Source organism: Phodopus roborovskii, unplaced genomic scaffold (genome assembly GCF_943737965.1).
Source record: "Phodopus roborovskii unplaced genomic scaffold, PHOROB, whole genome shotgun sequence".
Classification (NCBI taxonomy): domain Eukaryota; kingdom Metazoa; phylum Chordata; class Mammalia; order Rodentia; family Cricetidae; genus Phodopus; species Phodopus roborovskii.
Genome location: NW_026125218.1, coordinates 54,471 through 79,641, shown reverse-complemented (window position 1 = coordinate 79,641; position 25,171 = coordinate 54,471). Strand labels below are relative to the sequence as shown.

The following is a 25,171-nucleotide window of genomic DNA, read 5'->3' as shown; positions in this document are numbered from 1 at the left end:
AGGACATTTCTTCTTCTTCTTTTTTTAACCTTATAGATACTTTGCATATATATTATGGCTTTTGGTTTTATGTTTTCATGCGATTCCTTTGTCTATGAATATGTTTGTCTCTGGTCTTATGTGTTTTTCATGCTTTTCTTTGGCTCTTTTTCTTGTTTGTTTATTTTGTCCAATTTTGGTTGGTTTTTCTTATTTTTATCTTATTTTATTGTTATTCTTTAGGTGTCTGTTTTCTAACAAGAGACAAAAAGAGTGTGGATTTGGATGGTGGGGGCAGGATCTCAGAGGAGTTGGAGAATGGGGAACCATAATCAGAATATATTGTATGAGGAAAAAAATCTATTTTCAATAAAAGAAAACTAGAAAAAGCACTAAAGAAGAAAACAAAAGAAATATTTTATGAAAAAAATTGCAAATTAAATATATTAGGAATATAAAAGGGTTATATTTGGGTGTTAATTGACAAGGAGTAGACGTGTGTTCCTAATCCTGAGGATAAGCTTGAAGGAGTTTGAATGGTTGAATGGTCTGGCAGACAGACTTCTGAGCTTATCTGTAGGGCATTCCTAGAGAGATGTAAGTGAGCTGGGAAGACACAATCTGAATGTGAGTGTTGCTGAACTTAACTAGAGAGGAGGAAGCAAGTAGAGTACAAGCGTTTATCTTTCTCTGCTTCCTGATGGCAGAGACACGACCAAAGGGCTCACACTCTTGCACCATGCTTCCCTGAGATGGGATGTATCATCCAGCTGTGAGCACAAACCCTCTTTCCTTCTTAAGTTGTTTTACCTGGTGTTTTGTAATAACAATGAGAAAAATAATGAATACAGCTAGGAATTCTTAATAGATTCTTTCTATAATTGTACAAAAGATCTGCTTCAGAAAGGCATGGTGTTAGCCATCTGCAGATCCCCAAAAGAACTTGTGACACCAGTGAGGTTTTCAAATTAGGCCTGGGGTGATGCAGCAGGAAATTATCCGTGACTAAGAGTTCTACATGGATTTCTGGAGGCTTCAATAACAACACGTGAAGGAAGGACTGAGTCCACAGAGCTGCACATACATATGCATAACTGGGAATAGAATTCCTCATGAGAAGCCAATGAAAATAACACTGAATTTTCAAATCATAAGGATGCATAATGGCCATCTGACCGAGGAACTTTATTTACTGTAAGGTACAAATCCAGTGTTAAAGGCATACTGGTTCAAGGTAAGGGAATTTTAAAATCACGAACAGCTCTGAGATGCATTCAGTGGCACATTTGTGATTTCAGTGAAATTCTAAAATTTTGTAATCTGTGTCTTCTAGGAGTGTTTTAAGTAGGCAATTATTCTATCTGATCCCAACTGATGGTTGTTACAATGTCAGTAATTTATCTTATATCCTCCGTATTCTTGATTCTGTGGTTCCATTATGTACTCTTATCATCCAACTAGTTAACTGCTCCAAATATACTTACTCGAGAGAAATGATGCTGACTTTTGACTAAGAAATATAACAAGTTTTAAATACAAGAAAGAGAAAATTAGAGGCCTTACCATTCAAGATAGTTTTCTACAAACGCAGACATGGGGCTGATCTGTACTGTGTAAGTGTCGTTTGCAGAATACTCAAAGAGTCCGTAGTAAGGGTTGAAGAGCTCCTGAGACAAAAGGAAGAAGAATTCTCGAGAAGGGCCACTGTAGTCCAGGCTGCAAAGGAAACACAGGTCCAGGAAGTTCACCTTTGTGATAGTTTCTTATCCAGATCCTAGTAAGATCTTTCAGGTATGGGACCTGAGAAGCAGGAAGCAAGCAGCCTCTCCTCTTTATAGTGAACTCCAAGTGGAAGTATCAATTTATAGTAGAAAACGAAGGTGTAGTAAATATTTTCTTATTCTTGTTTTTTTTTTTTTTTTTGTTTTTTGTTTTTTGAGACAGGATTTCTCTATGTAGCCTTGGCTGTCCTGGAACTTGCTCTGTAGATCAGGCTGGCCTTGAACCTGCCTCTGCCTCCCAAGTGCTGGAATTAAAGGTGTGGGCCACTATTGCTGAGCCATGATTTGAGGTTTTTTTTTTTTTTTTTTTTTTTTTTTTTAAACCAAATGTCTATGAATGAACTGCTATGGTAGTTGTCTTTAAACTTTCTCCCCTTTAAGTCATCTATAGGACAAAACACACAGCTGAACCATTACAAACAAGACCTTATTGTGGACATAGAAACATTTCCTACAAAAGTATGTGCATTTATGGACGTGTGTGTGTGTGTGTGTGTTTGTGTGTGTGTATACAAGCTTACAAGCACATTTTCCTTTTCCTTCTAGGGAGTTACATTTCACATTTAAGTGATTCATGAAATCACAAAAAGCATCTGCAAACTTTAATATATAATTTGATATATGTATTTTGGAAAAAAGAGGTTCCCCCTACCCAGGAATTTACAACACCTACAAAGAAAATGTTCAGTGTTTGAGGATTTTAATTTGTACTATACTTTGATCATGGGATTTCAGACTCTGGGACATGCCAATAACTCACATTTGCTTTTCTTTCTCCTTCTTTTTCTTTAAAGAGCAAGATTTGAGAATGTCGGGGGCGGGGGGAATAGAAAAGCTTACTGATAAGATATGCTCGGAGTCACATTAGGCCAGTATTTATAGCTACTCTATCCTTCCCTGAGAGAAATTCCCCCTCATTCCTGGGATTTGATTTCCCCACACTGATCTATCTGTATGAAGCTGATGGTGCCTCACCCTTCCTCTCCAACAAAGGTGATGTAGAGCTTGTTTCTCTGGAGCTCCTTCCGGGAGTAAGCCATCACCTGATTGAAGGTCCCCTCCAGCAAGTGGTCTCGGCGGATAATGAGCCTGAGAATGAAAGGTGATGGTGAATGGAAGCAAGGAAGTGGGTGCTGAGCACTGCTGAATGCGAGTCATGGGTGCTCAATATTACATCTTCACTCACTGGCTTCTCTAATGAGAGAGGAGAGGACAAGGTAGGGTTCTATCAGTCCGGCACTGGGCTTGACACATTCAAATTACTGGCACACAAAGAACACATGTGTGCTTATAATTGGACATATATTTAAAACCGTTTTCCTGTCAACTGGTATTATGTCTTCTAGGTTAGGAGGTATCTTCAGTTAGGATTTTAAGTTTGAGCTCAGCTTTTCAACTGAAATAATAAACCCAGGGGTCAGGTAACACCTCTTCTACTTGGACCTCATTGCAAAGCTTCTGAGAGTCCACAAATCTGAGAAATGAACTAAAATTTCCCTTGATTACTCTGACATGAGATAAGTAGAGGATTTTAGTTCTGTTTAAGGGTCTTTGTTTTCTAAAACAGTCTATTGTTGATGCCGTGTACCTCTTTGTCTTAAATTTACAGTTATTTTTCTTTTTCTTCCCCTTTCCTGTCTTTTCCCTTTCTTCCAATTACTTGAACACTTTCCTTTTTCTCTTCCAACTTTCTAATTTTCCCATTCCTCTCTTTCAGGCTATCAGTATTACCATATTAGTATCTCCAATATTTGATGTTGCAAAAAGTGAACAGATGAGTAAGGCTACTCCCTTAATTTAGGGGCAAATACTAGGTACTCACTTAATTTTACCAGGACCCTGACCAAATCCTTTGGCTTCCAGTTTTCGGTAGAAATTGCGTAGTTTAGCTTCAAAATCCCTTCGGTATGGTGAAGGGGCTCTTGCGCTGGCTCTCTGTAAACCTGTAGAGAGAAACAGTCTATGTCATAATTTTTCAACCAAGAATGAATGTACAGAGTGACAGTAGAATAAATACCCACCGAAGCATGTTCCTAGCCTTTGTGGGCATCTAAGAAGTTACTTTCAGTTACTTTTATATTACACTGAAGTTAAATAGTAAAAAGAAAAATGGATTATGATGGGAACGTTTATGTCTTCCACTTAAATTATTTAAGTTGTGTTTGTATAAAAGCCCTTCCATGGGAATTGCCTTGATTTGCTTAGTCCTTGAATAATTTGAGAGTATTAGCATAAAATAAACTAAATAAAAAGTTTCCTTGTAAGCAGTCATAAGAAATGACTGAAGGCAGCAAGAGGCAATAGGCCCTTAGTGTGCATATTTCCCATGCTTCTGCATTGATACTTATGCTGGAAGAAAAGAAACATGCTTATACACTAGGGCTCAGACACTTAGTTGTTTATATTAGATCAACATATCATAAACTGTGTAACTGAATGTGAAAGCTGTCAAATATTTTCTGAACATGTAACAACCAAAAGTTAATTTAAAACCAAACAAATCTCTAGTGCATCTTGCAGTTCTCTCCCATGCTTTCCAGACCCTCACTGCAGCATTGGTCTGAACATACCACTTGCACATGTTGTACTGTGCTCATTGTCATGACATGTGATGCCAATGAATACCACCTCAACATCGCAGACAATTGCATACTATGAATTACAGTGTTATTGCTCAAGTACAGATTTTTTTTTAATTCTTAAAGAAACAAAGATTCAACTACAGAAAATAAAGACTTCAGTATTTTCCTGCTGTCATTCCTCAGTATATAAATATCAAATTAATATGTCTTTGGATTGAGTTGGTTTAGAGTGTTTGATTTAAAAAAGCCTTCCATGAGTTTCATTAAAAATTCATTTAATGAATATGGGTTTAGGGTTAGAACAGAATGTCCATAGTCTCTGAAATAGCCACAAGTAGTCTTCTGTCATATTTATTTGTAAAAGCAACATTCTTAGAAAGGCCAGTTATGAGACCACAATGTTAGACAACTCTGAAAAACATTGGACACACTGTATGATTCACAATATCAGATAGTTAGCATAATTACTGTGCAAACTTTCTTTCACCTGTAATAAATGCATTTGAAATGCTTGGAACAGCCATCACGATTCAATAACAAGTTAAGGTGGGGTTTACCTCTGAAAAGGGCCATAGAGTAAATATTTGAGGCTTTTCAGGCCACACAGTTATTTTTTCCTAGTATTGCTCATCTCTGTTGCTGTTAGTATCAAAGCACCCACAGAAAATACAAATATGAATAAACATGGGAAGACTCCTAGAATCACTACTTAGAAATACTGAGGTTTGATTTGATTTTAGTGCTTCAGTTGGGCATAATAAAATACCCCTGTAATGTCTGTATCTGGGTGGCTAGAACAAGATACCCATGAGATTGAAGCTAGCCTGGGCTAACCAATTCAGCTCTATCTCATCTTCTTTATCAATCATTTAGAAACATAAACAAGTCCCATTGTAGCTTAGGGGAAACTATAGAAACAGGCAGCAGTTTGTTAATACCTGATTTTAATTTAGACAATTTAAAAGGACGAAGAAAACACACACACACACACACACACACACACACACACACACACACACACACACACAGAGAGAGAGAGAGAGAGAGAGAGAGAGAGAGAGAGAGCTATTTTGAATTTCCTTTCAGCCGATGAAAACACATATGACCACTTAGGTGACACCAGACCAGAATTTCAAGTTACCTGGGGAGTTCTGGGGTGAGGAACAGGGTGAACAGCGTGGAGAGAAGCTATACCCAGGGTGGAAGGCAGATTGCAAGGGGACATAAGACATAATCTCTTCTTCAAAGAGACTGTAAAGGTTTGAAAGAGGAAAGTTAGTTGTTTACCCCATGAAAAAGTATGCACGATTGTGTAAGAGCAGTTAGAGCTGCCATTTGCAAATTCTCTGGTTCTTTAATCCTCGCTTAACCTTATGACAAAAATCTCCATCAATAACTTTACAGTCCCCAAATCTAGAGAGAAGGATGCATAGCAAGGTCTGTTGATCAAGGACAGAAGCTCTACTTCTAAGATCTTCTAGAACAAATGGAAAGTGTTTGATTCTCAACTTTTTCAGGGTAGCTCCAAACCCTTCTCTAAGCTCTCCACCCATGCTCTATTGTAGCTTTTCAAGGTCTCAGGTCCAGCCCCTTACCTCAACAAAATGACTAGATCTGCATCACAGGACAATTTCTCAAGCCCATGATTACCCTCTGTCCGAATATAATGGATTTTCTCCCTAGAATCAAAGTTGAAAAGAAATGAGAATTACATATCAACTCAAAAGCTAAGGAGTGAATAAATAAGTACTTTTAGATTTATTTTTATCCCCCTTTGCAAATGGCTAACAGCATTCTCTGACATCTGGTGCATTTCATCATGCTCAAAGGTTGTCAGAATTCTCAGGATGCTTTATAAGTGGTGGCTTTTCTGAGACTCACACAGAGTCAGAAGTTGAGGAGCACAGTAAAGTCAGAGTCTGATTGAGATAGACAAGAGCACAGTAAGGCCAGCTGGAGCTGTGAAAAGACCTCTCTTGGCTAAAGGTATATTGGAAGGCACAAGAGAACAAAATGAAGGCTGTCTCTAGAGAAATCTTGTACCTGACAGAAAATATGTAATGGCACACGGGAAACAGAGGGAGCCTAGCCTTTTGAGTGAGAAGAGTATCCAGGTTTAATCAAAGCATAGAGCTCATTCTATCTTTGGTTACTCAAGTTACCCATTTTGATCTCCAACTCTAATTTGGAAAATTATTCAAGTAAGTCTATAGGTAAGAAGTATTTATTTTGCTCAAATTGATTTCTCAATTTGCTTCCCTGAAAATACCAACACTACTACTCTCAGCCTTTATTCTATATATGCATGCTTCGAATGAGTTAACTTTTGTTTTTCACAGTTAAATTTGGGGAAAATTTAAGGATTGATTTTATTTTTAAATATTTAACTTTTTGATATAAAATTTTATTTTGATATAAAATAAAATAGAAACACAAAGAGATCTTCTATAAACTTCACTCAGTTTGCCCCAGTAGGGAATATTGCCAAAGCAACATTATTTTCTCCCCGACAGTGACTTCATATATATGGGCATTTTATTTAAGCTTTCAATTTCACTTCTTTATTTTTTGTTGAGAATTTCATATATAAGTACCGTATTTATATCATTTCCACCACTCTCCACTTCCTATGGCTCCACTCCTTCTAAAATTGAAGACTTTTTTCTTTAACTATTATTGTAGAACGGATATATTTTTTAAGATAAGGGGTTTCTACTAAAATATGCAAAATGTTGCTGGACAGGGACATGCCTTAATGTCCATCCTCTATAGAGATAAAGTATCACTGCATTGATTGCTATAAGCAAAAGCTGAGGGCTGTTCACAGTGGCTTCTCTAACTGGGTTTTGGAAAAGAAAACAGGCTGGTCTACATACTTTTCAGGGAGTGACGGAAGCCTATCTCCTTAACTATCTACTCCAAAATACCTATAATACATGTAAGTAAGTCAGTGTATAAAAATGGATATACAGTTCAAATGGGAATTTTCTCATTTGTGCTGACAATGTTCCCTCAAGAGCCAAAGGCCATCTAAAACAGGCATAGAAGCCCTCTTTTGAGTTGCTGGTCAGGACTGTCCAAGAGAATCCCAAAGCAAAGGTGATTGCTACTGCCCTTGGTTGTCCTGCAGAGATGGAAGGTAAGCCCCAATCTTTAAAGATACCACATGTACTTCTAAAATGTGGACCCTAGGGCCTTGAGATAGATCTGATCTGAAAGCTTTCTCCCTGAGGGATAGCTTCCATGGTACCAGAAAGTACCATGCAAGGTTCCAAAGGAAGAAAGCAACCAACAGCCCTACCCAGTTATGATGCCTGTGAACTACAACAAAGACCAGCATGGCATTATAACCCCAAGAAGGTCATGGGCCATTCATATCTTGGTGGTAATCAAGAGTTATGTAGTTGGACTTACAATTGGACCTGCTCAACAAGGGGGAAATGGTTCTGGGATAATCACTGGGGTGAAGAGAAAGCTCACAGAATGGGAGAGAACAGTTATATATCTTACAGAGGTTCAATATTATAAAAAATAAAGTACTTAAACAGTTAAAAAAACCCATTACCCATTAAAAATGGGCCTGTGACATGAACAAAGAATTCTCAAAATTACAAAGATATATGATAAAGGATAAAGATAAAGAATATAGTATATGGTATATAGGATAAAGACAAAGGATAAAGAATACCTCTAAAAAAGGTTCACCATCCTAGCAATTAGGGAAATGCCTTTGAGATTTCATCTTACCCCAGTCAGAATGGTACAGATCAAGAAAGCAATTGACAATAAATGAGGGAGATACTATGGGGGAAAGGATACTTGTATCCACTGTTGGTGGCTTGTAAATTGGTCTAGCCACTCTGGAAATTATGTGGAGAATTCTCAGAAAGTTAAAAACAAGTTCACCATATGACCCAGTTATACCATGCTTGGCCTGTGGCCAAAGGGCTGAACACCCTACTCCTCAGCTTCATTTCTGCCCATTCACAATATTTAGAAAGTGGGAACAGCCCAATGTCATTCATTTAACTGATGAATGGATAATGAAAGTGTGGCAATTACACACTATGGAATACTATTCAGCTTTAAAGAAAAGTGAAAGCATGAGAATCTCAGGTAAATGGTTGGAACTAGAAAAGATCATGTTGAGTGAAGTAACCCAGAGCCAGAAAGACAAATGATGCCTGTTCTTTCTCATCTGAGGTTCCGAGCCTAGATCTTTAGATGGGAGTACATACGTCTGTAGTAACTGCAGAAACCAGGGAAGGAAAAAGGACCTGGGGTGGGAGTGAACAACAGAGAGGGGAAAAACAAAATGATCTAATGGGGGGGAAATGGGAAGGACAAGAAGGCTCAGGGAAGGGGGAGGTAGATAAATACAGAAGGAGGCTAAAATAACAGTAAGATGCTTGAAAAAGTCGTAAGGAAGAATACTATTAGCTATCTACCAATATGCATAAGTTGGTGTATAAGTGTACATTTATGATTTTTTTATTTTTGCAGCACATAACTTTTTAAGTAAAAACAAATATTGGAAGTTAAGCTATGAATCTAATTCTGCATTATGACAAGATCTCCAAGCAATTGATTAATGTTTTTACAGTTTGAAAACCACTGGCTTAGAGGACACTGCCCATATTTTAGGATTTACCCTACCTGTGCAAGAGCAGAAGAAAAATAGCAAGCTGTAGAAAGAATCCATCTTATCTGGAATGAACTCCTATCCACAAATAAAAGTTGTGTTCTGCAAAATGTGCCTGCCACTATTAATTATTACTGTATATTGACTCTGATCTAGCTTATCTTTTTATCTTGTATTGTTATTAAGAGTTCATTTCCATGTTTCACTTTTCATCCTACTCAGTGAGACAGATTTTTTCTAAAGATAACTCAACTCCTAACATGATTCTAACAATGCTAAGTGTGCAGAATGACAATGCCTGAATATATAGCTTTAAGCCTTTTCAAACCAGATAATAGAATTTCTGATAGAGAATACTACAATTTTGTTAGATAACTCTGAAATGAATGTTTAGTTGCTATGTACAAAGACAACACATTTGTGGTTGATTATTTGATGGGGGAAGTCCTTCTGTATATATGTTTCTCCTATTGGCTGATGGATAAAACACTCTGATTGACCAATAGCCAGGCAGGAAATATGGGCCGGGCTACCAGATGAGGAGAATTCTGGGGAGGGGATGCAGAGAGGAGCCCCCAGACAGATGCCATGTAGCTGCTGAGGGAGCAAGATACCCAGGCATTTTCTGGTAAGATAAGACCATGTTAATAAAAATGAAGTCACATACAAGTAATATTATACAGGCTGGACAGTATGTATTTATGAATATGTATGTATATACATATATGTATTTAACAGCAAATAATGAAAAAATAAGGCCATGAACCCAAAAGAGAAAGAAGAGGTATATTAGTGAGTTTGGAGGGAGGGAAAAGGAAGAGGGAAATGATGTAATTATATTATAATCTCAAAACTAAAAATATTACATGTGACATACATAATAGGATTGAAATAGCTTACATATAATACTTTGTGTTTGATTATTCTTGAGAGTTGCTACCTAATTGTTTTATCACTAAACAAGTATAATTCAAAACAAAAAATAATTTAGATGATGCTTCCTAGAAACAACCTTTAGTGAAAACTATCTGGTTTCCTTCCTTTTTTCCTCCAAACAAGTTTAACACTATATAACTGGATAGGGCTGTCTTCTTTGAGAAATTTTCCAGAACACTGGGCCCTTCCTTTTCAGGATTCAAGTTAAAACTTCTACACAGGACTGGAAGGTGTCATCATCCTCAGTGGGTCCCTCTCCATAGTGTTGCTTTTCAACCTGGAAAATGACTGGAAGGATGAAGTGTTCTAGGGATGGGAAATGAACCCTACCTGAGTGTGTGGTTTCTTGCCAAGCTTGGCTGACGTTCTTGTAGCATTTCAAAAATGTTTGGCTGGCGAAGAAATGCCACAATCTTGTCATTATATGCTGAAACAGAAAAAAAATGCAGAACAGTACTTGATGTAGATGTCTATAAAATTCCCACTTGATCCTAAGGAATAATGTAGACATTTGGAGTTCTTTTAAGGAAACAAAGCTCATGCATAAAAATAGGACAACATAGAATTATTATCTTAAAAGATAAGTAGAAGAGCTCAGTCTGAGCAGGAATCTATAAGTCACAGGTAGTGTGTTACATCATCCACATCTAGATGGCAGATGAAGATTAGAACAGCTCTCCTGTGAGGACAGCTGTATTTATTCTATCTAGCCTTCGTAGTTCTTTTCCAAAGTTACTATGACAAAAATCCTTTGTGAGTTCAATGAAATCCTTTTCTGAATGTTGAACACTTGCTATGTGTTGATGGCTATGTGCTGATTTTCTAGTCACAGGGATGAAAATACACATTATTCAAACTCTCTCACTCCATTTTGCTGAGTATGAGTGTTTTGAAGTTCAATAGTTGAAGTTGGGAATGATGTCTATGCAAGCTTCCCTCGTGCATACATAAGAAGGGAGGCTAGGTTAAAGAGTACACAGAACAACCATCTTATTCAGCTGTAAACCAAGAATTCCCATTGGTGCAATAGTGGCATGAACATGACAGAGTGTCGTCAACCACTTTATAAAATTGATTTAGGACTTGCTTTACTCTAGTCTGGTATTCTTTTATTTATTTATTTTTTTATTTTACATATTGATCCCAGTTCCCTCTCCCTCCCCCCTCCCTCCCTCTTTCCCTCTCTCTTATCCTTCCATTCCTCCCAACTACTCCCCACCCCTCCTTCACATGTAGAGTGATGCTTTCCAGGAGGGAGTCATCTAAATCTGTCAAGTCATTTGGAGTAGGGACTAGGCCTTCTCTCCTACCTCTAGGTTAAGGGAGTATCCCCCCATGGGGAAGTGCTCCCAAAGTCCTTTTGGCACCAGGGATACCAGACTAGATGGTGGATAAGTTAGTCATCTATCTTATTATTAGGGAAGGGCATTTATGGTATCCTTTCCACTGTTGCTCAAATTGTTAGTTGGGCTCAGTCTTATAGGTCTCTGGACATTTCTCTAGATTCAGTTTTCTCTTCAAACCTATAATGGCTCCCTCTCTTATTCTCTCTCTCTTTCTCACCTGTGTTTTTACTATTTATGTTTAGACTCACAGAGGAACGTGGCTTCTGTTTGGACAGAAGCTTCTTTTTTGCTGTGGACAGTGGTTAGTACAGAGACTCACAACTGGTTAAAAATGCAGAGAATAAGCAGCTGTGGAGCACTCAGCCCTAAATGGGACCTCTGTAACACACTCCCTCCATTCAGGGATCAAGATACATCACAGAAAATGGGGCAGAAAGAGTATAAGAGACAGGAGGTTGGAAAAGACAGGACAAAACAATGTCTTCTGGATATGCAGGGTTATTACAAACTCACAGCAGCTGTAGTTGCCTATACAAGATCTGAATAAAATCAAGCAAGTCAACATTTCAGCATGCATGGTGAGGGGGTTCATGAGGCCCCATTCCTAACTGAAGAGTTATTAGCCATTGTTGTCTGGTAGAAGAGGGAGAGTCAATTTTTCAGTAGTGTGAGCTTTGGTAGGGTGTACATTGTCCAGCAGGTGGCCCCACACCCATGTGTATCTGGGCAGCATGAATTGGGTGACACATGAGAAGGGGTTGAGAGGAGCTGGAGGGGAGACTGGTAGGTAGATAATGAACAAAACACATTTAGACATGTACAAACTTCTTAAAGATAAAATCACTACATTAAAAACCAACACCTACAGGTAGCTGGGCTTAGAGGCAAAGGTATACTCTGGTAGCTAAGACAGGGAGATCATGATGACTCAGTGCTTGGAAGTCCAGCCTTAGCAACTTAGTGAGGTCATGTCACAAAAAATAAAATATGCAGATATGACTTAATGGTAGAGTATTTGCCTAGCATATAATCTTCTACATGCAACCCTTAGTGTAACAGCAATAAACAAACAAAACAAAGCAAAACCTTGCTTACAGCAACAAGAGAATGAATCAATTGTTTCACTTAAGTCCTGTATTCCTGGGTTTATCCAATTGACTATTGGATAAAATGAAGAAGAAAGGGCATGGCGATCTAGAAGACAAGACTGCTGGAAGTGAGGAGGAAGAGAGTAAAATTTGGGAAGTGTTACAAACGAGGAGAGGCCAGGCATGTTGGTGGACTGGATAGTCAGATGAATCTTGTTTGTTTTAGGATAGCCTAGTCTACATAGTAAGTGCCAGGATAACTAAGTGTACATAGTGAGAACCTGTCTCAAAAGAAAAAAAAAAGAGAGAGAAAGAAAATTCAGCACTATTAAAGGACTTATGATAGGGACAACAATTGGATTGCTAGAGGTTCAACAACTTAGGATACATACCCAATGGCAATGACTCATGTTGATGTTGGTTTCGAATAGCAGCTATTAGGCTGTGTCCTGGCCTGGCCAGCAAAGATGCTCCTCTGTTTCTAGAGACTTCTGAGGCCTAGTTTAAAATAAAAGTGTAAGATTGGAAATCTGTCATCAATTACAGATTTTCCTTTAAAGCCATTTTTTTCCTGCATAAAGTTAAAATATGTTGGCATCACCTACATTCAGAAAATAAAGTTAAAATCCTTCAAGTGATAAAAGCCAAGTAAATATTAGAAATTGAGTAAGTGGAATGTTGGATATGTTAAATTATGTTCTGTAAAAGTGATTGTGTTATAAATCTTAACTTGGTCCTGTTACTGTTTGGAGGGCTTGCTGTCTTGTATGATCTCATTATGAAAAAGATTTTTACTGTGAAGATTTTTTTTAAGATTTGTTTTTAGATTTGTGTGTGTGTGTGTGCGCATGTGTATTGTGAAGGGAAATTTATGTCCGGCCTGTTCCCACAGCCATTCTGCCCAAGTAAACACACAGAAACTTATATTAATTTTAAACTGCTGTTTGGCCTAGTGCTCAGGCTTATTACTAACAAACTCTTACAACTTAAATTAACCCATAATTCCATCTATGTTTAGTCACATGGCTTGTACCTTTTCTCAGTGAGACATTCTCATCTGGCTTCCTCTGTGTCTGGCTGGTGACTCACTCTCTTCCTTCCTCTCCCCAGAACTCTTCCAATCTGGTAGCCTCCACCTATAGTTCCTGCCTGGCTGCTTTTATTAAACCAATATGAGTGATAAATCTTTCCATTGTAAAGTGTGTGCCCATGGAGATCAAAAGGGGCATCAGAGACTTTGGAGCTAGAGTTCTGAATAGTAGAGAGCTGCCTGATATGGGTGCTGGGAATCGAACTCAGGTCCTCTGGAAGAGCAGCAAGTGTTCTCAACGCAGCTACCATGAAGATCTCCGACTACTATATACATTCATGAATTTGTAGATACTTCTGCCTTAATAAAACCTCACGTTTAACAATTGTACATGTGAATATTCCTGAAAAAGAAGCCTTTGGCATCAATCTAACAAAAGGATTTTTAATGCACATCATTTAGAGCTATTTAATTTTATGTCTACAATTGTGTTTTGAGATAGTTCTATATCTCAGCAAAATAATGCCTGGTAACATCTATATATTAAGAGAATGTCACAAAGCACTTATGTTTGGTTTCTTCATATATTAGTTTCTCAAATCACTTAAAATAATACATTTTGACCAATATGAAGTATTTTTATGTCCTCCTGTTTTCGATTATCATTAACTACTTGATAAAATAATAAATGCAAAATTTAACTTCTTTAGAATCTTTTTTTAGTGAAATTCCTTAGCAATCCATGTAGCCCATACAAAATTTTGTAATGTAACAAGCTTTTATCATATGACCCAATAAATGTTTCATGTAAGCAAACTGTATCTTTGGCAAAAAAAAAAAAAAAAAGTGATTGTGTTAAATGTTATGGATATTAATCAATGAACTGACCAGAAACAGAGAAATAAATTCTCTGTTAGCACAAATAGAAATGTAGGTCTATGATTTTCTTTTTTGGAGATTTGGTATTAAACACGAGATGTACCTGCTCTTTTCGTAATGTTGACTATCCACAAATAGCCCTCTTAGTTTAGTATCTATTATTTCAATCACTACTCTGGTTTTTTTCTACATTGTATTTTGATTACCACAACTTTATAAATATAAAATCTAAGGTTCCAAAAAAAGGTAAATTTAACCAAAGTTTTAAACTGAGGGAGTGAGAACAGGGATTTTAACTAATATTTGACTGCATGGTGTTTGTTTATATCAAACCCCACTACCAGACTGCATCCAATACCTTGGTTTGTGTTGGAAAATTTGACAAAACCTCCTGTGACAAATATATTTGCTTAGCTTAATATCCATTTTCTGCCATATGTATTTTGTTCCTTAAGACCTTAAAGCCCAGCATTGTGGGGCATGATTGTAACCCTTGATTTCTTGAAATGGAAGCAGGGGATGGGAAGCTGGAGGTTTGCCTAGTTCTCAACCAGTCCAGGTTACTGTGTGAGACCCTTTCTCAGAAACAAAGTAAACAAACAGAAAAATGAGACCAAGGCAGTGTAGATTTTCCACTTTGGAATATGTATCAGGTATACTGGCTATAATGTAGTATTTGAAAAGTATGGTAATTAGACCTTAATATATTTCAGAAAGTTGAAAAGAACACTTAAAAAGAGATTAAACAGTCACAAAAGGAGCCATGTTACCCAAGATGTGGCACTTGCTAGTACAACTTTAAGCCATACTTCCATACTCTGTAGTGACATCAACAGTGCTCTGGTATGCAGTGTGCTGCCAGTTTAGTATCTGACCACAGTGCTCTTGGCTCCTGTTCCAGCCAGGCTGTGAACCCATCGCTTTCCCCCTTGTGGTCCTTCCCATTGCCCATAGCTTACTTGAGAGACGAGGAATTAGATTCTGTGCCACACTGGCAGACTTTTCACTTTGTAGTCAGAAACCAGCCTTCAAAGCTGGCCCTGCAGCAGCACATGCCAATCTCAAGTAAATGGACACAACTCAAAGCAGTGGATGAGCTTTGTTAAAATGGTTATCCAGTATTAGTCCCTTCATCGATGAATTCTTCATCAATTAATAAGCTTTTCTGAGACTGAAGTGATATGGCTCTTTTCCTTTGAGGGAATTATTCCTGTTCACATTAATGTGTGTTTTAGATACATCAATGGTTGACTTCTTGAGGACCACTTATATGTGGATGAGTTACAGACAGAAATGGTAGAAATAGATACATCTGAAATTTGAGCTTGAGAAGACTGGGTGACTGAATGCAGGAGACTCCTTTTTTCTCATTCTAAATGAAGGTGTTGTAATGTTGTGTGTTTCACTGAAATGAATAAGGCTGTTAAACAGAAAGTGTTCCCTCCTATTTCTGGATCCATGCTGAATTAGTCTTATGGGTACATGCTTCAGAGAAAAATGGTGTTTCCATCTGACCTCACATGCTTACTGGGAAAATTAACCTAGATTGAAAAGTTTAAGAAGTCAGATGAATTTCAGACATCCCAAAGGCAAATGGCTGAAGATGCACGTGCTGTGGGCCAACGATGTGCAAACAATGCAGGCCCTGTAGGCGCTCTTGTAGGAATGCCAAGAGTTGGTACTGGATGGCTACAGGCTTGAGCTAGACAACAGAGTGGTTGGATGTAAGTAGTCCTCTACTGTAAGGGGACCAGGGGACTTAAGGGAAGAGGATAATAGTTTGAAGAGTAAAGAATGCTGAGATACTAACACTAAGTTAGAACTTAGCATGAGCCAACATGCTGGGAGCACCAAAGCACTAACACTCAAGGGAGACTCATGTGGATCCCCGTAGCCCCTAAATCATGAACTCTGTAGGAGTTCTTGTGTCCTCAGAGGCTGAGTCTTTGTTTCTTCTGGTGTGCTGCCTTTGTACCAGCTATTCTCTGCTTCCAAGCTTCCACCTGTTACACATCTACACATCTGGTAGGGGCAAATCTACCAGAGGAAATGGGATAAGGAGATAAGTGGGCGAGGCTTGAAAATGTGATAAATAGAACCCACTGGGATTAGATAAATTAGAAAACAGAAAGGTGCTTGGTGCATGTTAACTCCCTTTTATTACCATGGATAATCTCTCAGCTAATTCTTGGCTGATAAAGATGACAGTTTTCCACTAATAATGATAGTAACTGAACTGTTTGAGCTATTCTGACATACAATTCTTACAATAAGAAAAGCAAGTGGTACCCTTGGTCAGCCTTTCTTTTTGAATAGAAAAGGTTCAAAAAATATTTACTTATCAACTTATTTTTGTGTGTGTGTGTGTGAATTCGTCCATGTGTGCATGTATGTGTGTGTGTGTGTGTGTGTGTGTGTGTGCATATGTATGTGCATGAGTGTGTACACAGGCACATGCCACAATGCATATGTGAAAATCATAGGACAACTCTATTGAGTTAGTTCTCTCCTTCCACTTTGTAGGATATGTGATCAAACTCAGTTATCAGACCTGAGCACAGGTGCTTCACCTCTTGATAAATCCATCTTATTGATCACAAACATTTTTAGTATTTATACTTTCAGATAATTACTTGTAATTATAAGAGATCTGTATCTTTTTTTAATTTAATTTATTATTTTACATGTCGATCCCAGTCCCCCCTCCCTCCCTCCCTCCCTCCCTCCCTCCCTCCCTCACTACCACATTTTTTCCGTAGGACCCAGTTTTCTTACTACATGCAGTTTCTCCATATTACTACAGACTTTGACTCAATGGAATTAAAAGCCTTGGGTATTTTAAAAAATTAAAATGGAATATTACAAGTTGATGCAGAAGTTTTAATTTATCCTCTATAATCTCAAGACAGTATAACCTTTACCCTTTGAAGTGCTATTAAAGTACCACCAGGGAGGGATGCTGTATACACTGAATTAGGAAGCTGGGATATTGATTTCTGTTGTCTAAGAATATGCATGAGTATTAAGGGTCTTGACAGCTGCATAAGGTTTGGAGACATATAATATTCCTCTTCATGTAACTACACACTCATTTTATGTGTAGGGAGAAAAAAAGAACTGCATTCAGCAGTTTCCTAAAACAATAACATCCAAGAAGTCTTATAAAAGGCAAGTTGCCACACAGGCATTAAGCCCTGAGTTTCCTTGGTGGAAAACAGTTGTATATCTCAAAGCCCATGAGAACCTTCTCCCAAGAAAGCATTCTTGGGAAGAACGGCCATTCTTCTAAACACACACTCTGGAGGTGGCGGTTAGATGGGCTGCTCCCTTTCCAGCTTCCCAGCAGATGCCATGGAAGGTCTATCTAGAGGGACACTCTGTGGAACAGATAGGTAGGTGGGTCCCTCCTGCAGCACTGTTTTCATGTAAAGGCAATGGATATGGTCCTTCAGAAAGGCAGCAGCCTTTCATCGTTCCACAGAAAGTAATCATAAGTGATATACGAAGACAAAACCAGGAAGAGACTGTAGGACGGGGACAGAGAACTCATAGGGCCTGGTTCCATCATCTTATTCCCCCCTCCTTTTCTCTCTCAATTCTTAGTTCACGATTGTATTACTGAAGTTCTCTCTGGGGTATTATGGAGAGGTAAAATTCCAAGTCATTCATATACTGAATATCAGCGATTTTGGACTTTTAATAGCATTTTCAGTTGTCAATAGGAGCCTTTGGATCTCCTATATATATGTAGAGATCTCTTGACATGTTTCCTTTAAACCAGATAGATTTTTTTTTTGTTGTTTTTTGTTTTTCGAGACAGGGTTTCTCTGTATAGGTTTGTAGACCATGCTGGCCTCAAACTCACAGGGCTGCCTCTGCCTCCTGAGTGCTGGGATTAAAGACATGTCCATCACTGCCTGGCTAAATCAGATAGCTTTTTAATATTGGTGATTTGGACAGAGGAAGGAAAAGAAGAGGGGCATTTCTAAGTAACTAAATAGGCCCCCACAAATTCTTCCATTGCAAAAACATGCATATGTCTTCATCTCTCGCAGGACAGGCAACCCTATATCATGAAAACTAAGAAATTAGAATTTCTTTCTGGCCCCAGAGAAAAGACTTGGGGACAAGGATTCAGGGGCACAGAGATCATACCTCTCCAGCACTGTAACTCCGGAGCCTCTGGAGGTGTTGTCGATGGGTCAGATGACTGGGAAGGCGGCCATTCTGAAGAGGGATTCGGGGATCGATGAAAGTAGTAGCTCGACTGTTGTGGTCCACAAAGAAAGACTGCAGATGGACAGTAAGACAATGCACTGTGAGAGATGGGAATTCTTACAGGACTCAATTTCTTAGTTTTGATTTCTATGGCTGTGATAAAATATTTGAAGAAAAAAAAACAACTTAAGGGAGAAAAGGTTATAAGAAAATTTCAAATTTTGTGAGCATTTCTTCAAGTCGTTAAAAATCTTCTAACACTTCATATAAAGTCCCTCACAGAACCGGGAAGGGACAAGTCTCCCAGAGCACAGGGGAAGTGGGGGAGCAGCAAATGGAGAGAGAAGTAGGAGAAAAGGAGGGAGAGGAAAGGAAAACATGTGCGACCAGGAAGATTGAGCCCGCCAACTAACAGTTTGAGCTTCCGTGGAAGTGAGATCAACAACTAACTTATCCATGGAGCCCTCAACTAATGCCTGTTGGAAACAGGAGCAAACACCCATACATAAACACTGAATCGAACTAGAACCCAGATGCAGATGGAGAGGACAAGACCAGGCAGCAGAAACACATAGAGACAGCTGACCTGAACAAGGAGGAGCTAATGGCCACTAGACTGATAGCTGGGAAGCCAGCATGGGACTGACTCAGGCCCCCCCTGATTATGGGTCTCAGCCAGAAGGACTAAGCAGTCTAAGGGACCTCAGACAGTGGAGCCAGGATATATCCCTGGTGCACAAAAGGACCTTGCTAACACATCCCCCATGGAGGGATAACTGCCTTAATCTAGAGACAGGAGAGAAGCCCAAGTCCCTACTTCACATGACTTATCAGATCTACATGACCCTACTGGATGGCATTCCCCTACATATGGAATTGGGGTGGGGGGATGGGAGGGGAGGGTGGTTAGAGTGCATGTGAGAAGGCAGAGAGGGTAAAAGGGAGGGAAGGAGGGAGGGAGAGGGAACTGGGATCGACATGTAAAATAATAAATTAAAAAAAAATGCTCTGACTCAAAAATTTAAGTTCAAGGACAAGTTACTGGGGAAAAGGATTTCTATTTTTGTTTCCACAGAAAATGAAAAGCTGTGGATTCCTTCTAGACTAATGTGGTTTGATCAAGCCAGACTGCCTGAAACAGAATACAAGGTGATCCTTCATTCAAAATAGCTGGACAAAGCAGACTTACAGACTACAGCCAGGATTTCTGCATCTTCTTAGAATCCCCCATGACAGCGCCACTTACCAGCAGGAAGTAATTTGGAAAGAACGACGCCCAAATTCCCAAATATTGTCTATAAATGTTTGTTTTCATTTAAATGGACTTGGTTATAAAAAATAAATAAATAAAAAAATCTTCTAACACAAAATTGAATGAGCACATGGTATTACATTCAATGGTTGTATAGTAAGTCAGTCCCCTTCATTAGATGTTCTTTCACTGCTTTAAAATCATGAACCAATAAACATTCTTGCATGTCTTTTTTTTAACCTTGAATTTTTATTTTGAAGATAAAATATCAGAAAAGTGTTTCCCTTTCTCCCCTCCAAAATAAATAAATAAGTTATTTTGCCTTTGAGTATTGCTTTATTTTCTAATTTACACTTTAAAAATTTTACTTACAAAATTCAAATCTCTCAAATTGTTAATTGGAGTCAGTCTTGTAGGTCTCTGGACATTTCTTTAGGTTCAGTTTTCTCTTTAATCCTATAATGGCTCCCTCTTTTATGTTCTCTCTCTCTCTGTCTCTCTCTGTCTCTCTCTCTCTCTCTCTCTCCCTCTCCCTCCCCCTCTCTCTCTCTCTCTCCTGTCTTCTATTCCTCCTCTGCCTCAATCTTCCTAGTCCCACGTGCTTTCCTCTCCTCCCCCTCTCTTTCTCCTAGTTCCCTCTCTACTCACTGACTCTCCTCCCCCACTCATCGTGTGCTCTGGAGAACTTGTCCCTTCCCCCTTCTGTGAGTGGAAAGGCTACCATAAATGTCCTTCCCTGATAGTGAGATCAGCAAATAACTTATCCACCATCATGGAGCCCTCATCTAGTACCTGTTGGAAACAGAAGCAAACACCCACAACTAAACACTAGAATCCAGATACAGAGAGGGAGGACAAGACCATGCTGCAGAAACACAAAAGAGACAGCTGACCTGAACAAGGAGGAGTTAATGGGTCCCCAGACTGATAGCTGGGAATTCAACATGGGACCGACTCAGACCCCTTGAACATGGGTCTCAGCTAGAAGGCCTGAGTAGTCTAAGCGACCTCAGACAGTAGAACCAGGATGTATTCCTGGTGCACAGAAGGATGTGCACATGCGGGCACATCCCCCATGGAGGGATACTCTATTAACGTAGAGACAGGAGAGAAGTCCTAGTCCCTACTTCAAATGACTTGATAGATTTAGATGACCACTTCTGGAGGGCATCACCCTACATGTAGAGTGTGGGGGGGTGATGGGAGGGGAGGGTAGTCGGGGTGCATGTGAGGAGAAGAGAGAGGGAAAGAGGGAGGGAGTGGGAACTGGGCTCGATATGTAAAATAAAAAATAAAATTAGATTAAAAAAAATTTCAAATCTCTCAGTCACTGGTCTCCAAATATCAGTTGAAAGTGTGTTATTTTCGGTTTGTTTTCTGAACTAAGTAGAAGATGAGATTGTAACTGGTACTGTTCTCAAAGGGCTCTGTTCCCCAGATCATTTCTTCCTTCTCATTTATTACACCGAAATGTCTTGTGGCTGTTCCTACTTCAGAAGTATGCATTACTTTTAATGTTGGAGCTTGTGTCTGAGGTCACTACTCTAATTAATGCCCATAGTTTTTGTTCTCTTTAAAGATATCTCACTATGTAGCCTAGTTTGGCTTAAACTAATGATCCTGCTTCAATAATACCTGGAGTGCTGAGATTATAGCCATGTGCCAACACACCTAATTGTATTGAATCTTTTAAAATGTTTATTGAGATTTTTAAAATTTTTATGTGCAAGAATGTCTTTCCTGCATTAATATATTTACACCACACATGCCTGGTGCCCACAGAGGTCAGAAGAGGGAGTCAGGTTCCCTGAAATTAGAGTTACAGATGGTTATGAACCACTGTATGGGGTTTTGGGAACCAAACCATAGTCCCTTGCAAGAGCAGAAAGTGCTCTTAACCGCTGAACTATCACTCCAGCCTCCTATATTGCATCTTTATTTTTTTAATCATATTATTTATGAGTATAAATTTTTCTCTGACCCTATTTGATAATTATAGACTTGAACTATTCTTTGACTTTGCTGTTATTATTTTCATCATATTAATATTTTATTTTAAAACTTTTGAATTACTGTTTAGATTTTTTCTGTAAGCTCCATTCAGTGTTGGTAACCCATTTCAAAGGTGTTTTTCACTTTAGTTATGTAAGTTTTCCTGGATTCCACCTATGGAGATAACAGCTTACCCAGTTTTTTCTGCCTATGGAAATGTGAGTTTGCCGCTGTGTCTACCTGTTGGCATAATTGTTATGTTTGACTTATTTTACTTTTTGTAGGATTTTTTTCTAAAGAGTATAAGATAACGGTTTCTTTTTAAGTTATGAAAACTGTGTTTAGTCATTGTTTGCAAATTATTCAAGTTGACAAGTACACATTCCTTTCTTGGTCTCATTTCTTTCTCATTATCTTATTTCCAGTCTTGCCATATTCTTTTCTGCCTTTTTCATACATATTTTCTGTATTTTATTTGGACTTAATTATGTATTTTAAAGCTTTATTACACAAATTGTTATATCTCCTCATTTGATTAATTTCAATATTCACCACTGTCTTTCTCTTACTAAGATTTTTCTCATTTGATTTCTCATTTTGTTTCATTAGTGATCCAAAAGGAGAAAGGATTTTAGTATTTGACCAAGTTGGGTAAAGGGATAGGGTGAACTCAGTCATTGTCCATGGGTGACCACAGTTTGTTTCTAATACAGAAGGTAGAAAAGCCTCTTCACAACCAGATTCATAGGGAAAGAAGCGATGGGCAAACAGCAAGATGCAGACTTCCTACTGTTTCTACACCCAACACAAAGGCATCACAGGCATACATTTTCTGCTTTTGGGGCTCCCCATCTGGCTTACCTATTCATAAATACATAGCATCTATCCTGGGCATGTCTCAGCTTGCATGAAGCTATGAGTTTATCAGTTCCCTTTTCTTTGTTTAAATTGACCAAGGGGAGGAAGACATACTGTAGACCACAGGATTTACTTAAAAGACCCAAGTACTCTCAAGAGACTAGAGTTTGTTTTCTGAATCCCTCTTTCCACATGTGAGAAGTTCGTGCAAACAAAAGTGTGCATGAGAACTTCTTCACTTTTAATAACATGTCTTGAATGCAGTGCCTGATATTATTCCTACTTTTCAATTGTTTAATTGGCAGAGAAAACAAACTAGTCAAGAGCCCAATAACACTATTGTTACAGTAGCACTATTGGGCTACAACCTTTTCTCATCCATGTCTTATAGTCCTTGCTGTGATGATTTCTATAGTTTCACTTTGGGATGGGAAATTTGAGGTGTCTAATTTTTATTTACTCTGTTATAAGTTACTTTATGATGATTGCATGCCGATAAAGCTTTCAAAACTGTCAAAAATAGTCTAGAAAATGAATAGATATAGAATTGATGCTACTTTGCTTATTGTTTTTAAAATTCATGAAACAGTTGTACATCTTTATAATGTATAAGTTAATTAGGTTTACAATAACAGCATGAACCCAATGAGTCTGCCTCTTTGAACACTTTATTATTAGACAGAATTTACTACATAGCTCAAGCTAACCTCAAATTCATGACAAATTAATGCCTAGCTTGTAGGGATGCATCCTCATGCTGTACCTAAAGAATTTATTTTAGATTAGCCAGGTTTTGTTCTTATTATTTGATTCTTTAATTGATGTTAACATTTAATATTCAATTGTTTCTGCTGTTCTTTTTATTCTTCTTTCTTCTTCAGGAACCTCTATAAGTTAGTCATCCACATATAATTTTTTTTTGAGTGCCAGTTATATGCTAGGCATTATTCTTGCCTGTAGGTAGATCTTTGAAAGTCCAGTAGAATTCTGCTGTGAATCCATCTGAGTCTGGACTTCTTTTAGCTGGAAGGCTTTGTATTACCATTTCAATCTCATTTGTAATGGGGCTGTTTGGGTTGATGATTTCTTGGCTTAATATTGGTGGTCTGCTCTAATGCTTCCTTGTTAATTTCTGGTTCTGTTAAATTGGGTCCTGTCTTTCTTCCAGTTAGTTGGACTTAGAGTCTGTCCATCTTTCTTGTCTTCTCAAAGAACCATCTCTACATTCATTGATTTTTTTTTTTGCCTATAATCTTTGCTTCCTTTTCATTAATACATGCTCTGATTTTATTAATTCTTACAGTTTATGTTTGGGTCTGGTTTGTTCTTGTTTTTCTTTTTTTTTTTTGGAGACAGTTTCTCTGTAGCTTTGGATCCTGTCCTGGAACCCACCCAGTAGCCTTGGCCTTGAACTCACAGAGATCTGCCTGTTTCTGCCTCCCAAGTGCTGAGATTAAAGGCCTGTGCTACCAATCCCTGACCTAATTTTTTAAGTTGTATCATTAGTTGTTTATTTGTGCTCATTCTGACTTCTTAACATAGGCACTTAGAGCTATAAATTTCCCTCACAGGACTGCTTCCAATGTATTCCAAAAGTTTTGCTGTGTCGTGTTTTACTACTAGGTTGCCTTGTTCAGCCTTAATAGGAGAAAAATGACCATTTTTCCAAAAGTTTCTTGCCTACTCAATGCAATTCAAATTGAAAACTCATTCTTCACAAAGAGAGAGAGAGAGAAAAAAACATTAAAAATTTGGAGAAGGGCAGAAAGCAGTCATATTCTTTGCTAAATGTAACAAGAAGGGTCTCTAGGGCACCTATTAATATTCCCCTCCTTTGAGGCTGGGCCACTACCATTCAAATCAGTCTCAGTACCACTGTCTTCCATGCATATTAAGCCCCTCTTAAAGCATTCAACTATTTCTGAATCCAAAGTCCCAAAGTGCATATTCTTCCAAACAAAATAACAGTCGGCCTAGCATAGCAACACCCCAGTCCATGGTATCAATTTATGTCTTAGGGTTTTATTGCTGTGAAGAGACACTATGACCATAGCAACTTTTATAAAGGGAAACATTTAATTAGGCTGGCTTGGGTTTCAGAGGTTTAGTCCATTTTCATCATATCAGGAAGCATGGTGGTGTAGCTGAGAGTCTACCTCTGGATCCAAGGAAAGCTTGAGAGGACTAGGAGGTATTTATTGTCTTGTTGGAGTAGGTGTGGGCTTGTTGGAGAAAGTGTGTCACTGGCGGGGGTAGGTTTTGAGGTTTCAAAAGCCTATGCCAGGCCCAGTCTCTCTCTCAGCCTACAGATTAGGATGGCACTCTTAGCCACTTCTCCAGCACCTGCCTGCCTGCCTCCATGTTCCCTGCTACAATGCTTCCAGCAATGATGATAATAGACTTAAGCTCCTAAAACTGTAAACAAGCTCCTAATTAAATGCTTTCCTTTATATGATTTGCCTTGGTCATGGTGTCTTCACAGCAGTAGAACAAGTGACAAGGAGAAGTATTAGGAAGTGTGGCCTTGTTGGAGGAGGTGTTACTTGGGGTGGGCTTTGTGGTTTAGAAAGACTTGTGCCATTCCTAGT

The 25,171-nt window shown here is 38.5% G+C and overlaps 1 protein-coding gene across 1 annotated transcript in view; it reads right to left on the bottom strand.

The window, feature by feature from the left end:
* The window catches only part of LOC127227038 (E3 ubiquitin-protein ligase HECW1-like), a 90,981-nt gene that overhangs the window by 25,912 nt on the left and 39,898 nt on the right, over nucleotides 1-25,171 (bottom strand). Inside the window, 8 exon segments of the mRNA XM_051191274.1 lie at nucleotides 1,543-1,695; nucleotides 2,736-2,849; nucleotides 3,583-3,703; nucleotides 5,484-5,593; nucleotides 5,938-6,021; nucleotides 10,251-10,347; nucleotides 12,747-12,852; nucleotides 18,419-18,553. Of these exon segments, the coding sequence (XP_051047231.1) occupies nucleotides 1,543-1,695; nucleotides 2,736-2,849; nucleotides 3,583-3,703; nucleotides 5,484-5,593; nucleotides 5,938-6,021; nucleotides 10,251-10,347; nucleotides 12,747-12,852; nucleotides 18,419-18,553 (920 nt within the window).